This window comes from Podarcis gaigeae, assembly GCF_964106915.1.
Source record: "Podarcis gaigeae genome assembly, chromosome: 1".
In the NCBI taxonomy this organism is placed as follows: domain Eukaryota; kingdom Metazoa; phylum Chordata; class Lepidosauria; order Squamata; family Lacertidae; genus Podarcis; species Podarcis gaigeae.
Genome location: NC_139678.1, coordinates 137,451,575 through 137,473,806, shown reverse-complemented (window position 1 = coordinate 137,473,806; position 22,232 = coordinate 137,451,575). Strand labels below are relative to the sequence as shown.

At 44.4% G+C, this 22,232-nt stretch overlaps 1 protein-coding gene across 2 annotated transcripts in view; it reads right to left on the bottom strand.

Moving 5' to 3' along the window:
- The window catches only part of ACADL (acyl-CoA dehydrogenase long chain), a 29,087-nt gene extending 7,100 nt beyond the window's left edge, over positions 1–21,987 (bottom strand). The window contains exons 1-8 of one of the 2 annotated variants that reach the window (XM_083711928.1): positions 21,837–21,987; positions 18,051–18,212; positions 16,720–16,857; positions 15,379–15,543; positions 13,866–13,932; positions 12,105–12,269; positions 11,288–11,389; positions 8,291–8,404 (exon numbers count right to left, since the gene is read on the bottom strand). In XM_083711928.1, coding sequence (XP_083568054.1) covers positions 8,291–8,404; positions 11,288–11,389; positions 12,105–12,269; positions 13,866–13,932; positions 15,379–15,543; positions 16,720–16,857; positions 18,051–18,212; positions 21,837–21,913 — 990 coding nt within the window. In that variant the 5' untranslated portion in view covers positions 21,914–21,987. Of the gene's footprint in view, positions 1–8,290; positions 8,405–11,287; positions 11,390–12,104; positions 12,270–13,865; positions 13,933–15,378; positions 15,544–16,719; positions 16,858–18,050; positions 18,213–19,289; positions 21,797–21,836 lie in introns of those variants that run through there. The other variant, XM_083711929.1, reaches the window with a different exon arrangement.
- Between the last annotated feature and the right edge of the window lie 245 nt (positions 21,988–22,232).

Here is a 22,232-nt window from a genome sequence, read left to right as displayed (position 1 = left end):
CCCAGACAAAACAACAAGGTCTGGGAAGATTTGGGCGCGAAGACAATCAGTTGCTGGCCTTCCTACTTCATCAGTGACTGTACCATCACAACCTAAACCTAGTGGAATGTCATCAGAAGATACTCTGGCGGCTGCATTGGCTAAGATTAATGAATCTTTGGAGAAACTTAATAAAAGGGCTGAAGAGACAAATAAAAGGGTTGAAGAGATAAAGGTGATAGTCGATGAGACAAAATCGAAGGTAGATGCAGCAACTACTAAAATTGACTTAAATACAGAAAGTTTAAACAGTTTGGGACAAAAGGTGAACACCAACACAGAATCTATTCAGAAATTGCAGGAATCAACTCTGACCCGACAGACAGCAGAGGAAGCCAAGAAGAAAGCTGATGCCGTGGAATTCAAGACAACCCAATTGGAAACAGAGAAAGTCCCAGATTTGGAGAAGCAAATTAAGGATCAGAAATTGACACTTTCTATGATTGAACTAAAAGAAAAACCGACAAATTTAAGGATCAGAGCAGTACCTGAATTGGAGAAGGGCAGTTTGATAGACTTTTTGACACAGGAATTTGCAGTTTTGGAAGTCGGATTTGAAACAAGAAGATTTTAAAATCGTGAGGGCCTTCAGACTGGGAAGAGGAAAGAAGATTAAAATAAGAGATTGTCTGATTACTCTCCGATCTAAGGAAGAGAGAGATAAAATTTTGAGATTGCACTTTCAGACTCCTTTGATAATTCTGCAGTCAAGAGTGGAAATCTTTAAAGATATACCAAAACATCTTTTGGATCTTAGGTCCAACTTTGGAGATCTGGTTGCCCTTCTGAGAAGGAACAAAATTATCTTCAGGTGGGAATTCCCTCAAGGTCTATCCTTTAGCTTTAAAGGAAGGAAGATAAAAATAAGATCAGTTGAGGAAAAAGACAAGTTTTTGAGAGTCCACGGAGAAGATCTGCAGAAAGAACTTGGAAAAGAGCCAGGAGTTTTCGACAGAAGCCCGCCAAAAGGAGGGAAACCAACATCATTGTCGGAACTAAAACAACTACTGGGTGCTGAAGGAGGAGAAGCAAAGTAACTACATTATGGCACTGCAAGTATTAAGCTGGAATGTGAATGGACTCAACTCCCCGGAAAAGAGACGGAGAGTCTTTCATTTATTAAAAAAAGAACAATTGGACTTGATTTGTCTACAAGAAACACATGTGATAAGGCTACATAGGAAGATTCTAAGTAATAAAAGATTAGGACATGAATTTATTTCATCAGATAAAGAAAAGAGGAGTAGTACTTTATGCAAAGGAGAGTCTATCACCGAAATTTTTATTTAAAGATGATCAAGGAAGATTCGTTGCAATTGAAATTCAATCACAGGGAGATAAATTTTTGATATTAGGTATTTATGCACCAAATGAGGGGAAAGCTGAGTTTTTCAAGAAGTTACATGAGATTCTGATGGACTATTTGGATTATAATATGATTTTGATGGGAGACATGAATGGAGTAGTGTCTACTAATATGGATAAGGCACAAAGACAGGTAGTAACAAAAAATGGTAGACTACCAAAGACGTTCTTTGACATGACTGACAATATGGACTTAGTTGACATTTGGAGAACTAAGAACCCCATGGGAAGCGAAGGAACTTTCTATTCTGAGGCCAAAATGACATGGACAAGAATTGACCAAATTTGGGTAACTAGGGGGCTGGCCCCGAAGATTAGAAAAGTGGAAATTTGTCCTAAAACTTGCTCCGACCACAATGCGGTGAAGATGGAAATGAAATTAACACCAATTGGTTCCTTTAGATGGAGGATGAATGACACTTTGTTTAGAAATGAAGAATTGATTAAAAAAGCTCAAAAAAAACTTGAGAGATTATTTTGAGATAAATTTGAACACCACATTTGAAAAAAGAGTAATCTGGGACGCAAGCAAAGCAGTTATGAGAGGGTTTTTGATACAGCAGGATGCAATTAAGAAGAAAATCCAAAATGAAAAAAAGGATAAAATTTTGGAGAAAATAAAGGAAGGAGAAAAGAGACTGAGAGCAAAACCAAAATCACAGGAGATCCTGAAAGAGATAAAGTTATACCAAGTACAATACACGAAACTGATCAATCAGGAAATTGAATGGAAGATTAAACAGATGAGACAAAAGACATTTCAATCGGCAAATAAATGTGGGAAACTGTTGACTTGGCAAATGAAAAAAAGACAAAAGCTTAATACTATTACTAATCTGGAAGTGGAGGGAAAGAATATACAGAATCCAGTGGAGATTAGGAAGTGCTTTCAGAAGTATTTCAAACATTTATACACATAGGAGACCCAGAAAGAAATGGACATTGACCGATTTTTGAAAATAATCTCTCAAGAAAACAAGCTAATGCTGAACTATAAAATAACAGACCAGGAAGTTGAAGGAGCCATTCAGAACATGCAATTGGGCAAATCCCCAGGGCCGGATGGCTTGACTTCAAGATATTACAGATCCTTGAAAGAATGGTTAGTACGGCCTTTAAAGGATGTTTGTAATGAAATATTGAAAGAGAAAAAGGCACCAGAGTCGTGGAAGGAAGCATATATTACACTTATACCGAAAACAGAGTCTGAGAAGACACAGCTTAAGAACTACCGCCCTATATCATTGCTCAATGTGGATTACAAAATTTTTGCTGATATCATGGCTAAAAGGTTAAGAAAGATATTGGTAGAAGAAATCCATAAAGATCAAGCGGGCTCTCTCCCAGGGAGACACTTGTCTGACAATACGAGGAATATAATTAACATCTTAGAAAAATTACAAGTGAAGATCAACACAAAAGCAGTTTTAATATTTGTGGACGCAGAGAAAGCCTTTGATAATATTTCTTGGAGCTTTATGAAGAAAAACTTACAGGGAATGGGGGTAGGCCAAGGTTTTGAAAACGGTATAGGTGCAATTTATTCAGAACAAAAAAGCTAAATTGATTGTGAACAATGTAGTTACAGAAGAGTTTAGGATTGAGAAAGGAACACGACATTGCTTTTTATTTCGGTCCTGGAGGTTTTGCTAAATATGATTAGAAAGGACCAATTGGTTAGAGCAGGGGTCGGCAACCTGCGGCTCCGGAGCCGCATGCGGCTCTTTAACGCCTTTGCCGCGGCTCCGGCAAGCCTCGCGCCCCAAGCCTCGCGCGCCCGACGGGAGCTCCTGCCGGGCGCGCAAGGCTTGCAGACACTCGCCCGAAGCACGGGGAGCCCTCCGGAGGGCTCCCTGTGCTTCGGGCGGCAGGCTGCCGCCCCAAGCCTCGCGCGCCCGACGGGAGCTCCTGCCGGGCGCGCAAGGCTTGCAGACACTCGCCTGAAGCACGGGGAGCCCTCCGGAGGGCTCCCTGTGCTTCGGGCGGCAGGCTGCCGCCCCAAGCCTCGCGCGCCCGACGGGAGCTCCTGCCGGGCGCGCAAGGCTTGCAGACACTCACCCGAAGCACGGGGAGCCCTCCGGAGGGCTCCCTGTGCTTCGGGCGGCAGGCTGCCGCCCCAAGCCTCGCGCGCCCGACGGGAGCTCCTGCCGGGCGCGCAAGGCTTGCAGACACTCGCCCGAAGCACGGGGAGCCCTCCGGAGGGCTCCCTGTGCTTCGGGCGGCAGGCTGCCGCCCCAAGCCTCGCGCGCCCGACGGGAGCTCCTGCCAGGCGCGCAAGGCTTGCACACACTCGCCCGAAGCACGGGGAGCCCTCCGGAGGGCTCCGCGTGCTTCGGGCGGCAGGCTGCCGCCCCAAGCCTCGCGCGCCCGACGGGAGCTCCTGCCGGGCGCGCAAGGCTTGCAGACACTCGCCCGAAGCACGGGGAGCCCTCCGGAGGGCTCCCTGTGCTTCGGGCAACAGGCTGCTGCCCCAAGCCTCGCGCGCCTGGCGGGAGCTCCTGCCGGGCGCGCAAGGCTTGCAGACACTCGCCCGAAGCATGGGGAGCCCTCCGGAGGGCTCCCTGTGCTTCGGGCGGCAGGCTGCCGCCCCAAGCCTCGCGCGCCCGACGGGAGCTCCTGCCAGGCGCGCAAGGCTTGCACACACTCGCCCGAAGCACGGGGAGCCCTCCGGAGGGCTCCCTGTGCTTCGGGCGGCAGGCTGCCGCCCCAAGCCTCGCGCGCCCGACGGGAGCTCCTGCCAGGCGCGCAAGGCTTGCACACACTCGCCCGAAGCACGGGGAGCCCTCCGGAGGGCTCCGCGTGCTTCGGGCGGCAGGCTGCCGCCCCAAGCCTCGCGCGCCCGACGGGAGCTCCTGCCGGGCGCGCAAGGCTTGCAGACACTCGCCCGAAGCACGGGGAGCCCTCCGGAGGGCTCCGCGTGCTTCGGGCGGCAGGCTGCCGCCCCAAGCCTCGCGCGCCCGACGGGAGCTCCTGCCGGGCGCGCAAGGCTTGCAGACACTCACCCGAAGCACGGGGAGCCCTCCGGAGGGCTCCCTGTGCTTCGGGCGGCAGGCTGCCGCCCCAAGCCTCGCGCGCCCGACGGGAGCTCCTGCCGGGCGCGCAAGGCTTGCAGACACTCACCCGAAGCACGGGGAGCCCTCCGGAGGGCTCCCTGTGCTTCGGGCGGCAGGCTGCCGCCCCAAGCCTCGCGCGCCCGCGCAAGGCTTGCAGACACTCGCCTGAAGCACGGGGAGCCCTCCGGAGGGCTCCCTGTGCTTCGGGCGGCAGGCTGCCGCCCCAAGCCTCGCGCGCCCGACGGGAGCTCCTGCCGGGCGCGCAAGGCTTGCAGACACTCACCCGAAGCACGGGGAGCCCTCCGGAGGGCTCCCTGTGCTTCGGGCGGCAGGCTGCCGCCCCAAGCCTCGCGCGCCCGACGGGAGCTCCTGCCGGGCGCGCAAGGCTTGCAGACACTCGCCCGAAGCACGGGGAGCCCTCCGGAGGGCTCCGCGTGCTTCGGGCAGCAGGCTGCCGCCCCAAGCCTCGCGCGCCCGACGGGAGCTCCTGCCGGGCGCGCAAGGCTTGCAGACACTCGCCTGAAGCACGGGGAGCCCTCCGGAGGGCTCCCTGTGCTTCGGGCAACAGGCTGCTGCCCCAAGCCTCGCGCGCCTGGCGGGAGCTCCCGCCAGGCGCGCAAGGCTTGCGGACACTCGCTGGGGCTGCAGGCTGCTGCCCGCAAGCCTTGTGAGCCTGTGGGAACTCCCGCCGGGCTTGCAAGGCTTGCGGATAGCTTCCTGAAGCCTGGAGAGCGAGAGGGGTCGGTGCGCACCGATGCCTCTCGCTCTCCAGGCTTCAGCAAAAGCCTGCATTCGCACCATAGGACGCACACAGATTTCCCCTTCATTTTTGGAGGGGAAAAGTGCGTCCTATGGAGCGAAAAATACGGTATATAGCATGTCTTTGTTGCTGGCTGATTTGCTGCTATTGCTTTGCAATTTGCAGCTACTGTTTTGAAGGGGAGTGAAGAACACACACTCAAAAAAAGGTAACTTGTTAATATAACGTTTATTTCTATGAGGAGGAGTAATTCTGAGGGGTCAAACAAAAAATAATTAAAAAGTGTCAAAAAAGTTATTTTTATAATGACAAGGATAACATTGGGCTAAGAAACAATGTATGCAGTGTTATATTTGTTTTAAATGTCGCAATGGTTTTGCGGCTCCCAGTTGTTGTTTTTTCTTCGGAAACAGGTCCAAGTGGCTCTTTTTGTCTTAAAGGTTGCAGACCCCTGGGTTAGAGGTATACAAGTCGGAGCTAAACAGTACAAATTGAAAACATTTGCGGATGATTTGGTATTGACATTAGGGGAGCCAGAATCTAGTACTAAAAGAGTATTGGAATTGATTCAAGAATTTGGTCAGGTAGCAGGTTTCAAGTTAAATAAGTTGAAAACTAAGGTTTTAGAGAAAAATCTAACACCGATAGAGAGGTTTCAGAAAGAGACAGGATTAACATTGGTTAAGAAAGTGAAATACCTTGGGGTTAATATGACTGTTAAGAACGTGAACCTATTTAAAGATAATTATGAAAAATGTTGGACGGAAGTGAAAAAGGATTTAGAAATATGGTCAAATTTGAATCTTTCATTGCTAGGCCGAATCGCAGCGATAAAAATGAATGTATTGCCAAGAATGTTGTTTTTGTTTCAATCATTGCAAATTTTGGATAAAATGGACTGTTTCAAGAAGTGGCAGAGAGATATTTCTAGATTTGTCTGGCAGGGCAAGAAGCCCAGAATAAAATTTAAAATATTAACTGATGCAAAAGAAAGAGGTGGATTTGCCCTGCCAGACCTCAAACTTTACTATGAATCAGCCGCATTTTGCTGGCTGAAAGAATGGCTGCTTCTTGAGAACACAGACATTTTGGATTTAGAAGGTTTTAACAATGTATTTGGGTGGCATGCATATCTGTGGTATGATAAGGTCAAAGCACATAAAGCATTTAAAAACCATATTGTCAGGAAAGCATTGTTTAACGTTTGGATAAGATACAAGGATCTGCTTGAAAACAAAACTCCTAGGTGGTTGTCAGCAATGGAAGCTAAGGCTCTGAAAAAGCTCAATATGGAGGCAAACTGGCTGAAATATTGGGAGATATTGGAACAAGGAGGAGACAGATTAAAGCTGCAGAGTTTTGAAATACTAAAAAACAAAGTACGGGATTGGCTTCATTATTATCAAATAATGGAGGTTTATAATTTGGATAATAAAATTGGGTTTCAGGTGGAGAAATCAAAATTGGAAACAGAATTGTTAGATCCTAAAACTAAGAATCTGTCAAGAATGTATAACTTGCTGTTGAAATGGAATACTCAGGATGAAACGGTGAAATCAGCTATGATTAAATGGGCTCAAGATGTTGGACATAATATTATGATGGCTGACTGGGAACAGTTATGGACCACAGGTACTAAGTTTACGGCATGTAATGCCTTAAGAGAGAATATAATGAAAATGATATACAGGTGGTACATGACACCAGTCAAGCTTGCAAAAATCTATCATTTGCCCGATAATAAATGTTGGAAATGTAAAGAGACTGAAGGTACATTCTTTCACCTTTGGTGGACGTGCCCAAGGATTAAGACCTTCTGGGAGATGATCTATAATGAAATGAAAAAGGTACTTAAATATACCTTTCTGAAGAAACCAGAGGCCTTTCTCCTGGGCATGGTCGGCCAATTGGTGCCAAAGAAGGACAGAACTTTTCTTATGTATGCAACAACAGCAGCAAGAATACTCATTGCAAAATACTGGAAGACACAAGATTTACCCACCCAGGAAGAATGGCAGATGAAAGTGATGGACTATAAGGAACTGGCGGAGATGACTGGCAGAATCCGGGACCAAGGTGAAGAGTTGGTGGAAGAAGATTGGAAAAAAATTAAAATTTATTTACAGAAACATTGTAAGATTCAGGAATGCTAGAAGGATGTTGGAATGAAGTAATGTGGTTTTAGCAGGAACAATATAAAAGATTAGGTAAAAATTGATTTTTTAATTGGTGAAACGAGAATGTAAAATTATAGTACACTAAGATAAATTATTAGGATAAAAACCAAGTGGAAAGGATTTGCTGAAATATTTAATTGAACTAGAATACAAAAAAGGGAGGTGTGAGGAGGTCAGGGAAATAAGTAAATGAAAGACAAGACATGGAAAGACGGAAATGTTTTTAATTGTTTTTATTTTTCTGTATTTTGTATTTTCTGCTCTCTTTTTATTTTGTTTCCTTTCTCTTCTTTTTTCATTTTTGTAACTTTTTTGAAACTTTAATAAATATTATTTTTTTAAAAAGGCAATAAATTATATGAGGTTGAACCCAGATTTTGTTTGAAATTGCTAGCAAGGAAAGTATTCATTTCACCTGGCAGGATACTGTTTTCTCAGGGTATATCAGGTTTGTCATGCTGTACTGTATCCAGGACCAATTCTATGGATTTCTCTAAAATTTACACTTGTAAAAATTAAGTTATTGAGGAAAACATGGTGAACTGACTCATGCACATGCTGCTAAACTATGTTTTTAGTGTGATGTGCATATACAGCCATAGAGTGGAATTCAATGTCTCGCTGTGGTGAACATTCCACCAGCGCAAGCCTTGCAGTTTGTCAGATGTCACTGTCTCCCCTTACCCCATGTACCATCCAGGAGGTTTTCCCAGCTACCCTAGAGTCAAATCTGGGGCCACGGAGATGGGGGAAAGGCCGATTGCACATTAGGTGAATCAAACCGGTAGTGGTGTGGTGTGGTGTGGTGTCAGAGCTTGTCAGAGTAATATATGCTTTATGGGATTCAGACATTTATTATGGCTTTACAGGACAAAGAAACATGCCTAAATGCTTACCTGCAAATGTGCAACTGTTTTTCCAAAAGCTTTTCTTTGTTTAACATAGTTTCTTGTCTCTTCAAACATGAATTCACAACTGGCAATTGCCATATCAGCAATCAACAACCTTTCCTTAAGAGATGGAGGGAGAAAACATTCTCACATGTGCTCATTACCACAGAAAAGCTATTCGTATGCACAGTTCTGTATTTGATATTCCCTGCCCTTTCATCACAAGCTAAATTAGTCTTCCCAGTCTTTAAAAGTGACGTGGACAAGAATTAAGCTTCTAATATTTTCAACATTCTTCAAAATCCCCACACGGTTCAATTTGGATATAAATTTTTTAGTCCCAGATCCAAATTGCTAGACATGTGTCTAGAATAGCAACATCAGCCCTGTATTGATGGCCAAAGTGTGCAGCGTATAAGCACAGCCGGGGGGGGGGGGGTGAGATTACCACTTTGCATCCATATGCCTGAGAACCTATCCACACAGGGGACCCAAGTACATGCACCTCATGTATGTACATTCTGAACACACAATATATTGTTAGGAGTTTGTGGGGTGCCACACACCCTAAATTCCTCAGGTTGTATATATATGCCTCATTGTCCAAAGGGAAACAGACTCCATGTAAAGCGCACCTGCAACTCCTGGAATCTTGCACCGCTCTTCGAGTTTGGGATGGTGCATAACAACAATGCATCCTGAGAAAAACTGGACATGGAATATATGCATGTAGGGCCATATGCAGAAGCTATGTTCAAATTACGAGAATCGGGGCAATATGTTAAAGATAAGTAAAAAGGTATCAGTTTTACACTCCTAAGAAGTAGCTGTTGCCAAAACATTACCCCATTTGCCTCTACATAGTTACATCCTTTTTTCAGACATTGTGAGATATCAGGATGACGTGATGTTCAGCAGGTGATATATCACAATATTGAAAAGCAGATATGACCCAACCCTACCCCAGACAGTGAGCAGAACACTGACTGCCTCATCTCGTCTTGCTACCTGCACCAGCCAGACTAGAAGGTGGATGGGACGGGTTTTTTTCTCATTTTTCGCTGTGCCAGCTCCAGAATGGAACAGCTGAAGATGGAGTCACTAATGTTTTGTTGTTGTTTAGTCGTTTAGTCGTGTCCGACTCTTCGTGACCCCATGGACCAGAGAACGCCAGGCACCTCTGTCCTCCACTGCCTCCCGCAGTTTGGTCAAACTCATGCTGGTAACCTCGAAAACACTATCCAACCATCTCGTCCTCTGCCGTCCCCTTCTCCTTGTGCCCTCCATCTTTCCCAGCATCAGGGTCTTCTCCAGGGAGTCTTCTCTTCTCATGAGGTGGCCAAAGTACTGGAGCCTCAGCTTCACAATCTGTCCTTCCAGTGAGCACTCAGGGTTGATTTCCTTCAGTATGGAGAGGTTTGATCTTCTTGCAGTCCATGGGACTCTCAAGAGTCTCCTCCAGCACCATAATTCAAAAGCATCAATTCTTCGGCGATCAGCCTTCTTTATGGTCCAGCTCTCACTTCCATACATCACTACTGGGAAAACCATAGCTTTAACTATACGAACCTTTGTTGGCAAGGTGATGTCTCTACTTCTCAAGATGCTGTCTAGGCCTGTCATTGCCCTTCTCCCAAGAAGCAGGCGTCTTTTAATTTCGTGGCTGCTGTCACCATCTGCAGTGATCATTGAGCCCAAGAAAGTAAAATCTCTCACTACCTCCATTCCTTCCCCTTCTATTTGCCAGGAGGTGATGGGACCAGTGGCCATGATCTTCGTTTTTTTGATGTTGAGCTTCAGACCATATTTTGCGCTCTCCTCTTTCACCCTCATTAAAAGGTTCTTTAATTCCTCCTCACTTTCTGCCATCAACGTTGTGTCATCTGCATATCTGAGGTTGTTGATATTTCTTCCGGCAATCTTAATTCCGGCTAGGGATTCATCCAGCCCAGCCTTTCGCATGATGAATTCTGCATATAAGTTAAATAAGCAGGGAGACAAAATACAGCCTTGTCGTACTCCTTTCCCAATTTTGAACCAATCAGTTGTTCCATATCCAGTTCTAACTGTAGCTTCTTGTCCCACATAGAGATTTCTCAGGAGACAGATGAGGTGATCTGGCACTCCCATTTCTTTAAGAACTTGCCATAGTTTGCCCTGGTCGACACAGTCAAAGGCTTTTGCATAGTCAATGAAGCAGAAGTAGATGTCTTTCTGGAACTCTCTAGCTTTCTCCATAATCCAGCGCATGTTTGCAATTTGGTCTCTGGTTCCTCTGCCTCTTCTAAATCCAGCTTGCACTTCTGGGAGTTCTCGGTCCACATACTGCTTGAGCCTTCCTTGTAGAATTTTAAGCATAACCTTACTGGCGTGTGAAATGAGTGCAATTGTGCGGTAGTTGGAGCATTCTTTGGCACTGCCCTTCTTTGGGATTGGGATGTAGACTGATCTTCTCCAATCTTCTGGCCACTGCTGAGTTTTCCAAACTTGTTGGCATATTGAGTGTAGCACCTTAACAGCATCATCTTTTAAAATTTTAAATAGTTCAGCTGGAATACCATCACTTCCACTGGCCTTGTTATTTGCAGTGCTTTCTAAGGCCCATTTGACTTCATCACTAATGTTAAACAACAGTTATCCATTATGCTGTGATCAAATGTGTCTGCAACAGATCTACTCAATATGGTATCATAATTTGAAATCAAATTGTCCATCCACATTCATTTTAATATTAAACTGGCATGGCAAAAATCAGTTACATTATCAAACCATTTCTTAACACACAGGTCTGTAACCCAGTAGAAAGAAGATCACACATCAGTTTCAAATGCAGTATTTCCAACATGAAGCAGCAAAAAACCCATGCTGAGATCAGCAGGTGGTGGCTGCTGAAATCCTGTGTCGGAGATCAAATGTCACACCATGCAATCTGTCGCTGGCAGTTTGCTGCAATGAACAAGTCATGCCTTTGTGTGCCTCAGTGTGGTTTTATGTCTCCCCTACCTGAGGAAGCTCTGCCATTAGATAATAGAAGCCTTTGTTCTCCTGTCCAAGCAAGGCCCCGGCAGGCAGGCGGACATCTTCAAAAAACAGCTCTGCCGTGTCCTAATTTAAAAAAAAAATCACAGAAAATTTGCCAACACCATTTTGCAAGTCTGCTTCTTGTTCCCTTCATACACACAGGCTCAGAAGTCAAACTGCTGATGAAAGTTATAGCTCACCACATCCATTTTCTAAGGACCAAATGCAATGTAGCAGCAGTAGCCATGTTTGTCTCAAATGTCTGTCCCACCGCCAACACTTGGTGAGCCGTAGGGTGTGCCTAATACTTAACATCATGCATGGGGGACAGGAGACAAATCCCACCCCTCCATCAACCCAGGTACTGTACTTTTCTCAGATGGGCTCACTTCCATTACAGGAACAGGGTTGGGGCAGGACATATATACATACACAGAGCAGGAGTTTGGGAAACTGACCTTGGGGAACTGGGGCAGTGGAAGTTAAGCTGTCTTCACCAGTGCACCATTTTTGATGCTAAGATCAGGTTCCTGCCCCACAGCTCACTTTGTGTCAAAGGGGCAAACACATGAGATGCCAAAGGTGGCTGCCACCACAATGGGATGCCGCTGCACAAGTAGCTTCTGGGTAAAGGGCTCCTTTGCGTGATGTGTGGTCCTACACCCACCTTTCAATTTTGCTGTCTATTTTAGTGCTAAATAATACACTTCTTAATAGTTTTAGAATATTTATGTCATTCCTCAAGTTGCATTCATCACAGGCAATCATCGGAGTGGCTTCTCAGACTTCCACGACTCACCTGTGCTTTAAGTCCTATTTTCTCAAGTTTACGCCCTTTGATGAATCCTTTCATTCCTTCTTCTACCAGAAAGAGGCTAATGCCATGAGCAGGGGAACGGGCCTCACGGTTTGTAACAGCCACGACAATTACTACATCACTCATCCAACCATTAGTAATGAACACCTGCAATACAGTAGAGTGGGATAAAGTAGCTACATACTATAGTTATGACTTCCTTTGTCTTGGAGACAGGGTCTCTGTTAAGGAACTCCAAAGCAGCTGCAGCCATTTACAATGCAGCGGTGATTTGCAATGAACATTCACATGGAGGAGAGGGGAACCCATCACAACAATGCTACCATAGAGTCAGCCATTCCAGTTTTTACTGGTGGATTTCTCTCTGAGCAAACCATTGCTTATTCGTTTTATCTTGCAGCTTTCATGCTAATTGTCTAGTTTAATCAAGATCACTTTGAATTCTTGTTCACAGGACAGGATACAGAAGAGACCCAAAGATATCGCACTGCCAAGTGATCCCCATCACAAGGCAGACGGAAAAAAAGAGGCTCACAATTCTTCTAATGCAGCTCAAGCTCTTAAAAAAAGAAGCAGCAAGCAGCAAACCGAGCATTAGCATAAAGTAAACTTATAATCCAGTAAGCACACTTAACTAGGGCAGACTTCCCAAACTTAGTGCCCTCCAGATGTTTTGGACTCCAAGCCCCAGACTGCAAAGCCATATTGCTTGGGGATGATGGAGACTGTGGTCCAAAATATCTAGAGAGCACCAGTTGGGGAAGGCTGCTGTAAAGCCCTTTGGAGGACAATGAGACTTAATTCTGACCAAGTAAAGATGCTTGGGATTGTGCTGAAAATCAAGCATGCCACCGAAGCCTGCAGAACACTGCTGTAACTAATTTCAGCATGTCAGAAGAGCCGTGAAGAAGTGAAAGCAATAGGAAAAATTAACAATGTTCTCATCTCTTTTCCCAAACATGGCAATAAATGCTGTTACATCCTAAAAAGCCCTGCAACTTTGTGTGGCATTGTACTGACTGACAAAAATGTTTTGTATTCTGGCCTCCCTCCATTTTACTCAGGGTCCTGCACGTGGGGCTATCTATTCTATCCTTACAACAACCTGGGAGGTAGACTGAGAGGTGGTGTTCCCCCTCCTCCTCCCTGCCCCAAACTTTTATCAGAGAAGAAGAGAAGCAGTTTGAACTAAACGATCTAATAACAAAGCAACAGCAACCTGGCTGCATGCAGTTGGCATCCAGCATGGCATTTTCCTTGAACCCTGAACAATACACTCACCGAGAAAGTAAACTCATTCTTTTTTCTCTTTTGCACTGATGTAGTCAAGTTTTTATTTGCCTCCTTGGTCCCCTCAGGCAGTTTCATACCAGGGAAGCCATTCTACTGCCAACTCTTTTGAACTGTTAAATATTTGCACACTGGTTACCCTGTGCAGGCCAACTATGTTGGAACACGAAAAGGCCAAATTCTTCAGATGGTCTTTATATCTTCCCCAGATAAAAGAAGTACAGAAGAGCACCTGCTAGGCTGATTGAGTTTTGAGGCTGCCGGCAGAAGTAGCCACATTACCTGGCAGCATGAATTCTCATAAAAAACATAACGGGAAGCAGCTTGGCACTGCTTCTTTGGCAAAAGGTACAGTGGCAAGACCACCGTGGTCAGTTTAGAAGCCATTATCTCAAAGGGCTGTAAGATGAAGTCTACACCGAATCTAGAATAATTTATCCTTCCTGCACATACCTTACTGCCATTTAGAATCCAGTCACTTCCATCCTTTTTTGCGTATGTTCGCACACCCTGCAAATCGCTAACAATAAAACAATTCTTAATAGTACAGAGGAAAAGGCACAGTATTTATTTTTAAATAACCCCAGCATAGATAGATCACACACCAGGGAATCTATTATATATAAAAGCAAGTTCTCCAAATAGTCACACAAACAAAAACAAAGAAAAAAGAACCCAAGCAGAATCCAGAAGAGAATTAGGCGTATGTGGGAGGAAATTCAGTGTTAACAAGGGATATGAAAAAATAGATCCTATTCTAATGGTGATCCATTGCCATTCACTCCTACAAGGGGGGAAAGTATAGCACTGCCCTTATGAACAGGGCTGCAATAAGGGCAAAATCTGCCCTCTGTAAGGAGGCTCCACTGTATTCAATGCGGCTTACCCACAGGTAAGCATGCACAGGATTGCACAGTAAGGGAGCAACTCTTTTTTATTATTTAAAACATTTATTCAAAGGTTACAATACAGTTTTGTTCGCTGCCATAATATCACAGAATGAGCAATTCTAAGGTCTCAGCAAGGAGCAGTGGGACAGAATAGCAGAATCAAAAGCCTCACCAGGTCTTGCCAGCCCGGGCAGAATGTGGGAAGGAGCACTTTCTCTCTCTTTTCCTGCTCCAGTAGTTGGCCGGCACAGATTGGCCCCTATCCAAGTTATGGACCAGTTTAGGATCCTGCTCCACCTTCATAATGCCCTGTTTCAGAGCCATATCAGGAACACTACTGGTAATAGCATTCAATTAGGCATGGGGATCTCTGCAGAAGGAAGAGCCCACCAACATCTGCTACATCCTAACCTCCTCCAGCAGCCAGGCTCCGGGGGTTCAGACTGCAGCCTAATTAGCCACAATAATTTTTTAAAAAGCATTATCTAAACAGGGTAACAAGAAAAATTAAAGCATACATTAACCCTTAATTTTCATGTGGAGCATTTGCATCCAATGTTACTTCAGCGGTGAGTGCTTTGCTTCTTTTTTCATCTTTTTTCAAGCTGGAATAACAGCTTCCTGTTGATAATTATTCTGCCTACTGCACTTGGAATCATGTGCATATAATTTCTTGTAACAACAGTAATGCTTTGCATTTATAGTGTTAACAATTCCTCCTGTCTGCACACTCAGAAATACTTAAGAGCAACCTTGTAAGGTACTTAGCATTGTTTTTATACAAGGAGCAGAGACCAACAGATGGTGATTTGCCAGTGGACTCTTAGTGAATTTGTGGCAGAGGAGAAATTAAAACTGGTTCCTTCCTGGTTCAGAGCTCCATCTTTCGACCACTACTCTAGCTCTCTGACCTAGTTCAGCAAAGTTAGAGGAATTTGCTCTGACAAACTGGTCCACCAATTTTACCTTATACAGGAAGACAAAAGTATTTGAAATCTTACAGAGCACACACATGCACACACACTTAATGGGACTTACTTTTTACAACAATTATTTTTTGTAATTTCTTGGCTCACCTCCCAGCACCAGGCTCTGTCATAGCTATTGCACCAATACATTTGCCAGCTGCCATTTCTGGAATGAACCTCTTAATCTGCTCTTTTGAACCATAATTTGCTATATATGGCATGACAATATCGGAGTGAAGGCTGAATCCTGGGCCTGTGCAGTTAACATACATTCTGAAAAAGAAAAAAAGAAGTCAAGAGATGTTCAAAAAAGCAGCTTCACATTGATTTCAGGCTGATTTTTAAATACAATATCAAAACATAGAGAAACCTAATTATCAAATTATTTTTATAATTCCATTGTTTTTGATATCTAAAGTTTTTGTTACTGAGGGGAAGTTATGAAGCTAGGGACTGGATTTACTTGTTCAAAATTATTCCTTAAATCACACAATAGTTCCGCATACTGGCCTTTCCTTTTTTAAAGGAAAAAGAGAAAGAGAGAGACCATGATCTAGGACTGAGATATACAGCTGCAGATAAAACATTTTAAGTGTGTTGTAAAGTGCATTACATGAATGTGGCACTAGATGGCAATGGTGAGCTATGGCAAATTATATATATAATTTCACAGCTTTTTTATGTGTCTAGATTCCACCCTAGCCTCTCAACATACTGAAGGTGTGGCATTTTGACACAAATACAGATAACTGGAATCAAGTGCCGTAGGGGTTTCTGAACTGTACCACTGCAGTCTGGGGATGATGATGGAATGGAAAGTAACATGTCAGGGTCAAGGATTATAGCCTAGCCTTCTCTGCAATGTGCAAATTTTCTATGGGAAAGGATATAGTGATAGGGGGGACATTCAAGTAGTCTGGGGAACATTTCAGCCGAGATGCTGATTCTCAGCAAGAGCTGATATAAATACATAAAATTACCATCAAACAACAACAACCAGATTCACAGCAGTCTACCATTTAGCATCAAATCAATGTCCTGCACAATAAGATCAAGCAGTCTACAACTCAACATGAGATCACTTTTTAGTCGCTGTCAAAATATGGACCCAACAGTGGCAATGGTATCTCAGGAGGGATGGAATTCCTTATCCTAAGTCACCACCACACATAGAGCTCTGATGAACACACAGAAGGACTATGACCTGCAGATCTCAATAAGTGGGTAGGATGATATACAGAGAAGCTTTCCTTCAGGTATCTACGTCCCAGGTTGTTCAGGGCTTTATACATTCCAGAAGAATTAGCAATACCCTAAAATGCTGCCATCAGGGTGCACAAGGGAGGGGAAGCCAACAACAGTGTTCCCAAAATATATGACCATAGGAAATCAAGAGCAAAAAGGTACTTGACATTGAAAAAATTATTTCACGGTGCATTTGCTACTTACTGCTCTTCCCAAACGACTGCTGCAGAGAAAAGATCCCCTCCAATGCCACCATGTTCTTCTGATATATTGACACCCAGCAAGCCCTGCTGTCCAGCTTTTTCCCAGAGCTCTCTGCTCACCTGTCCAGCTTTCTCCCACCTGCAAATAAAACAAGATTTGAGCGGAGTCTGTGGGATACTTTTTTACAGTGTGCTGGGTGGGGGCGGGGGACACAAAACTGAGGAATTGCTCTATAAAAATGCATTGACTGAAAACAAAGACGTTTAGAAGCAAACCTATACACAATACCAAGAGTTGAGGATTGCATATATGTGTCTGTACGTGCACATGCTCAATCATGTGCACACTCACACCTGCTGATTCAGAAATGCAAGATTTAAGCACTGGGGGGGGGGTGTTCGTTGGATTTGTTCCCCTCCCCCCCCAATGGAGATACTGCAACCAAATTAAAATAAATAAAGGAAGCCCCTGTCTTGGTCCTGCCACCCTCACAGGCACACTTGGTGGGGAAGCGGGAAAAGGCCTTCTCGGTGGCTGCTCCCAGACTTTGGAAGTTCCTCCATAGAGAAGCTAGACTGACTCCCTCCTTGTTGTCCTTCTGCCAGCAGGTGAAGACTTCCTTGTTCTCAAAAGTCAGTTCCCAAAAGCCAAAAAAACAGGCTTTGGAGACCTGAGTGCAGCTGGTGCCATGCTGTGTTACTGCAATTATTGGTATAGTTTCAATAGTTATTATATACATATATAGTTTTAATTTTATCCATGCTTAATGGTTTTTTAATGATTTTCTATATTTTAAGCAGTTCTTGTTTTTATCTGTAGGCTGCCTACAGGGGAAAAAGGCAAGGTATAATAATAATAATAATAATAATAATAATAATAATAATACTCAGAAGTAAGTCCCATTAAGTTTAATGGGGTAAACTATCAGGAAAGTAGGTATAGGGTTGCAGCCTTTGTTAACCTGCTGCATTACATTATTAAACCAAGGGCCAAACTATATTTATGTTAAATGCATGAATGCACAACAAGGGGAGGGCAGGATTTTTAGTCAGAGAGAGACCTGATCAGGACTACAGTGTGTGTGGTTTTGTTCTGCAATCCTTTTATCACATGCCACTGTTCCATCAAAGATACCCCAGTTCTGCAATGTTGCTAAACACTGTAGGATGGAAACTTCCATTGGCAAAAGTATAATCTCTTCTCCTATATGAACCGGCATGTAATTTAACATTGCCTCTACCAGGAGGTGGCGGGTGGGGGAGAATGGAACGAACTCCAGTTAACAAACACCACCACAGGCAAGACCACAAGATTTACAATGTTTAACTTACTCTCCATGATGTGGAAGCACAGCTTCCTGGAAGAACTTTCTTACACTTTCCCTGAAGATGTCATGATCTGATGAGAAGATCCTTCGAGTTCCTATGTCCATTAAGGTTTTAGCAGAGGAGGTTTCAAGGCGTGCCGATTCATGATTTTCTGTTTGAATATATCTTTAAAAATAAAATTAAATAAGAGGACTTGTAGGAAAAACATCACATTTATACTGATTTTCTTTTTTTTAAGCAAAACACTAGTCACAATCAAACTACTTCTGGAAGAATGTGGGCAAAACTAGGAGTTATAAGAACACAGCTTCCACTGAAAACCTATTTATTTGTTGCATTTATATCCTACCCTTTTCTCCATGGAGCTCAAGGTGGTTTACATAGTTCTCCCACTCCTCATTTCATGCCCTGTGGGGTTCAGCTATGATTCAGACTCTTCTGATTCACAGTTTAAACTGATAAAGGCTTGGTATTCCCCACAGAACAATTTCAGTTCCCTGATCTTACAGGAAACTTAATATTATTCAGATTCATGCTCACTTGCAAAAACAGGAAAGAGCAATTTAATAATTCTGATGTGTTGCAAAAGATGTCAGCCGCAATCCCTAAATTATATGAAACAAGGATGAAATAATAACTAAAGTATTCAGTGCTACACTGAGGCGAAGAGGAAAAAGCTGGCAGCTGCTGCCATCCTCTGGACTGGTTGTCACATTTATTGGTTGGATTTAAATATATTACTCTTCTGCCATTCTGCCCAATGCAATTTACAATTTCAGAACACCAAATGTAGTCTGGTAAGAGTCCTCTCAGGCCAACTTGGAGCTGACAGCATGTGCGCTCCCTAACCATAGATAGAAGCAACTTTTCCTTGGCACCACTGCTAATGGATCAGCACTGGCTGCCAATCTGCTACTGGGTGAAGTTTAAGCTTTTACTGCTCGAGTGCAAAACTCCTCAGCAGCCAAGGGCCTGAGGTCACCTTCAGCCTGCTTGAACTCTCAGGTCAAATGAGGCCCTCTTGTGGCCTTTTCAGGCTTGCATTGTTTGCTATTGTTCTCATTGGTTTTACAAATGCGTTTCAATCTATTTTTCATGTTTCAACCTCATATTTTGTTTGCACTTCTTTTCTTTGTTTTTGTGCACCGCTACAATTTTTTTGGAATGGTGGATGGTTGGGAAATTCTAGAAATAAAGCATTATCTTTTCTGCACTTTTGGATATTAGTGGATCCTCCCCTACCTCTTCCACTCACACTTTCCCCTCTGCCAGGACCTCTCCAAACCATTCATCTAGCAGCTAGCTTGACTCAAACGCTCTCTGGACCTGAACTGTGCCACGCTGGCACTTTGTACACCAGCTAAGAGTCTCCTGGCGTGAAAGATGCACTGACTGGTTTGTCAGTCAGAGAGAGAAGAGAGAGAGTTATAAATAGAACTTTAAATATTTTAAAGCCAGAGGGAAGAAAGAAGTAATTTTCTATTTTTAAACCATCAAGACGATGGCTGTCCCTTTAATAAATCATCTCTTGTAGTTAAATGATAAAGAGAGCAAAGGTATCTTCCAACAGCACCCTTGTCATGTCACAGCAACTATCTAAGCAGCGCAACACAGGCAGGAATTGGGTCAGAGTTCACAGCTGGTTTTTCCAGTCTTACAGGAGTTCTGGATTGGAAATAAGGATACAAGCCACTTGCCTTTTAATTCCTATGGCAACTTATTCCTCTTCTAATTATGGGGCAATTGACAATCACAATCAAACTGCAATTACTCCTCATCTGCACCACTTGCACCCCCTCCAGCAATTAACACTTCCTCCTTTTTTTGAGGCTGGGTTTGCACGCTATCAACAGATGTGCAGCAGGCAGAAATTAAACAAGTGAAGTGTTCAGCATTCTTGCCCCTTCAGTTCTGGCAAAGACTGTGCCAATGGCATTTATAACCTGTGGCAGGAAAACCCCTCCTTGCAATCAGGGCCGGATTTAGATGCAGAGAGGACCTGGGCTGCCCCACTTGTGAGGCCCCTCCCCACCCCCCACACTCACGAGGAGAAGAAAATGGAAGAGTGTTATAAACAAAACTGAATGAAGCCAAGGTTGATGATGGGTATTTAAAATTCTGCAATTCACAATTTCTCCTCTAAAGGACATCAGAAAACTTCATCAAAATCTGTTTGTCTAAGTTTGTCACATTCTATGTACAGAATGCTCAGTGTGGACAACCTCTCTTGAGACATTGTGGCCCTTAATTAATTTTTAATTCTTTTGGGTCTTGAAAAACTATCTCCCAAGCAGTTTTTAACCCTAACCCTAACCCTAACTAAAAACTAAGAAATAGCCACAAAACTACTTCCACATTAGGAAAGGCCATCTGATTTTTTTTCTTGTATATAATTTGATAAAGCTCTGTATGAAGACAAAGAGTGCTCTGCTGTAAGCCTATGGCTTTGTCTCATGTACAGGTGAAAGTGCAAAATATCATCAATAGGTTTCAGGTCAATATCTTCCAGGGGATACTTCCATCAACAGTTCAACACCTTGCTGAATTTCTTGCTTAGATGCTATCAGAATAGCAAGAATGGAAAAATAATTGTGCAACATCACTGTACATAGTACTTCTTTTTAAATTGGCTTCAGGTGCATCTAATATAGGAATAAAGGATTTTATCCTAAACATATCTCTTGAAGAAAGTGCATCTAAGGTATCAGATGCTCTTCTGTTCCCTTGCTCCTTATCTCCTTGTTTTGTAATTAACATTTGGCAAGATGGCTTTTGCTTGCTTCTCAAGCTCATCAAAATCTTCTCTTTAAAAATTCCAGAAGTGAACTGTACAAACTTGCACAAGAACTCAGTAACAGGTTTGATTTTTAAGGGCTTTGCTGATCTTGTGAAAATGACCAAGCACACAGATTTATATCTCTCAAATTCTGCAGATTTTGGCTATAAACTAGGGCCCCACAATTTTTTCCCCCAAGTTGGGCCCTAGAGGTTTAAACTGGGTCCCACTGGCTGGCCCTGAGTATCATAGGGTTGCCCAGGTTGTCCTGCCATCGCATGAAGTCTTGGGTTTGCAATTTTGGGGGGCAGGTGGGCTAGGGAGGCCCCCAAGATTTAGAGGCCCTAGGCTTCAGCCTACTTAGCCTATACATAAATCTGGCACTGCTTGCAATACAGTGGTATCTCGGGTTAAGAACTTAATTCGTTCTGGAGGTCCGTTCTTAACCTGAAACTGTTCTTAAACTGAAGCACCACTTTAGCTAATGGGGCCTCCTGCTGCCGCCACACAATTTCTGTTCTCATCCTGAAGCAAAGTTCTTATCCCGAGGTACTATTTCTGGGTTAGCGGAACTTGAAGTGTCTGTAACCGGAGGTACCATACATTCTGGGGACAGCTACCCACTACAGCCAAGTGATGTTATAAAGAGGCAGCTGTCTTTAATAGGGGCATAAACAGGCACAGATCTATTTATTTCCAACTAATTTTAAATTGACAAGGGTGCTTTCTTCTTCTCCCCAAGTACTGAGAGTTGCACGGAAAGGGGGGAGGGAGAGAAAGAACTTCAGCAGAAGATCCTTAATGGGAGCTGTTTCTGTTTCTGTTTCTGAAGACTCGCGATCTCAAAAGTGCCAGGCGTGCACCGAGGATCTGGGGGGCTGACTTATGTGGCTACTTGCGCCCTACTTTCCCGCCGGTGCAAGACGCTCTCCGTCCCCTGCCAGTCCTTCTCGGGCCTAAAACTGCCGCGCCCGCTTCTCCAGCCCCCCTGCAGCCCCTGCCCAAGCGCTCACCTGGCAGGCGCCCGGCCGCCTGGGAGAGAGGCGAGCAGGCGCGCGGCTCGGCGCACCGGCAGCCTCGACGTGGCCATGTTGCCGCTCGGCTTCCTCTCCGGCGCCGCCTCGCCTCCCAGGAGCCCTCCGGCGGACAGGAAAGCGCGCTGCAGCCCAGGGCGGGCAGCAGAAAATCATGAGGCTCATTCCACAGGGAAGGGTGCCAGGAAATGGTCTGGTTTTGCGGTAGAACTGCAGAGTTGGAACGGGGGTCCCAGGGTCATCTATCCCAACCCCCTGCAACGCAGGAATCTCAAATAAAGCATCCATTGCAAGTGGCCACCCAACCTCGGCTCAGGAATCGCCGCCGCTAGCAGTAGTGGCATTTATTAAATTTGTAGTTGACAGAGCAGTTCA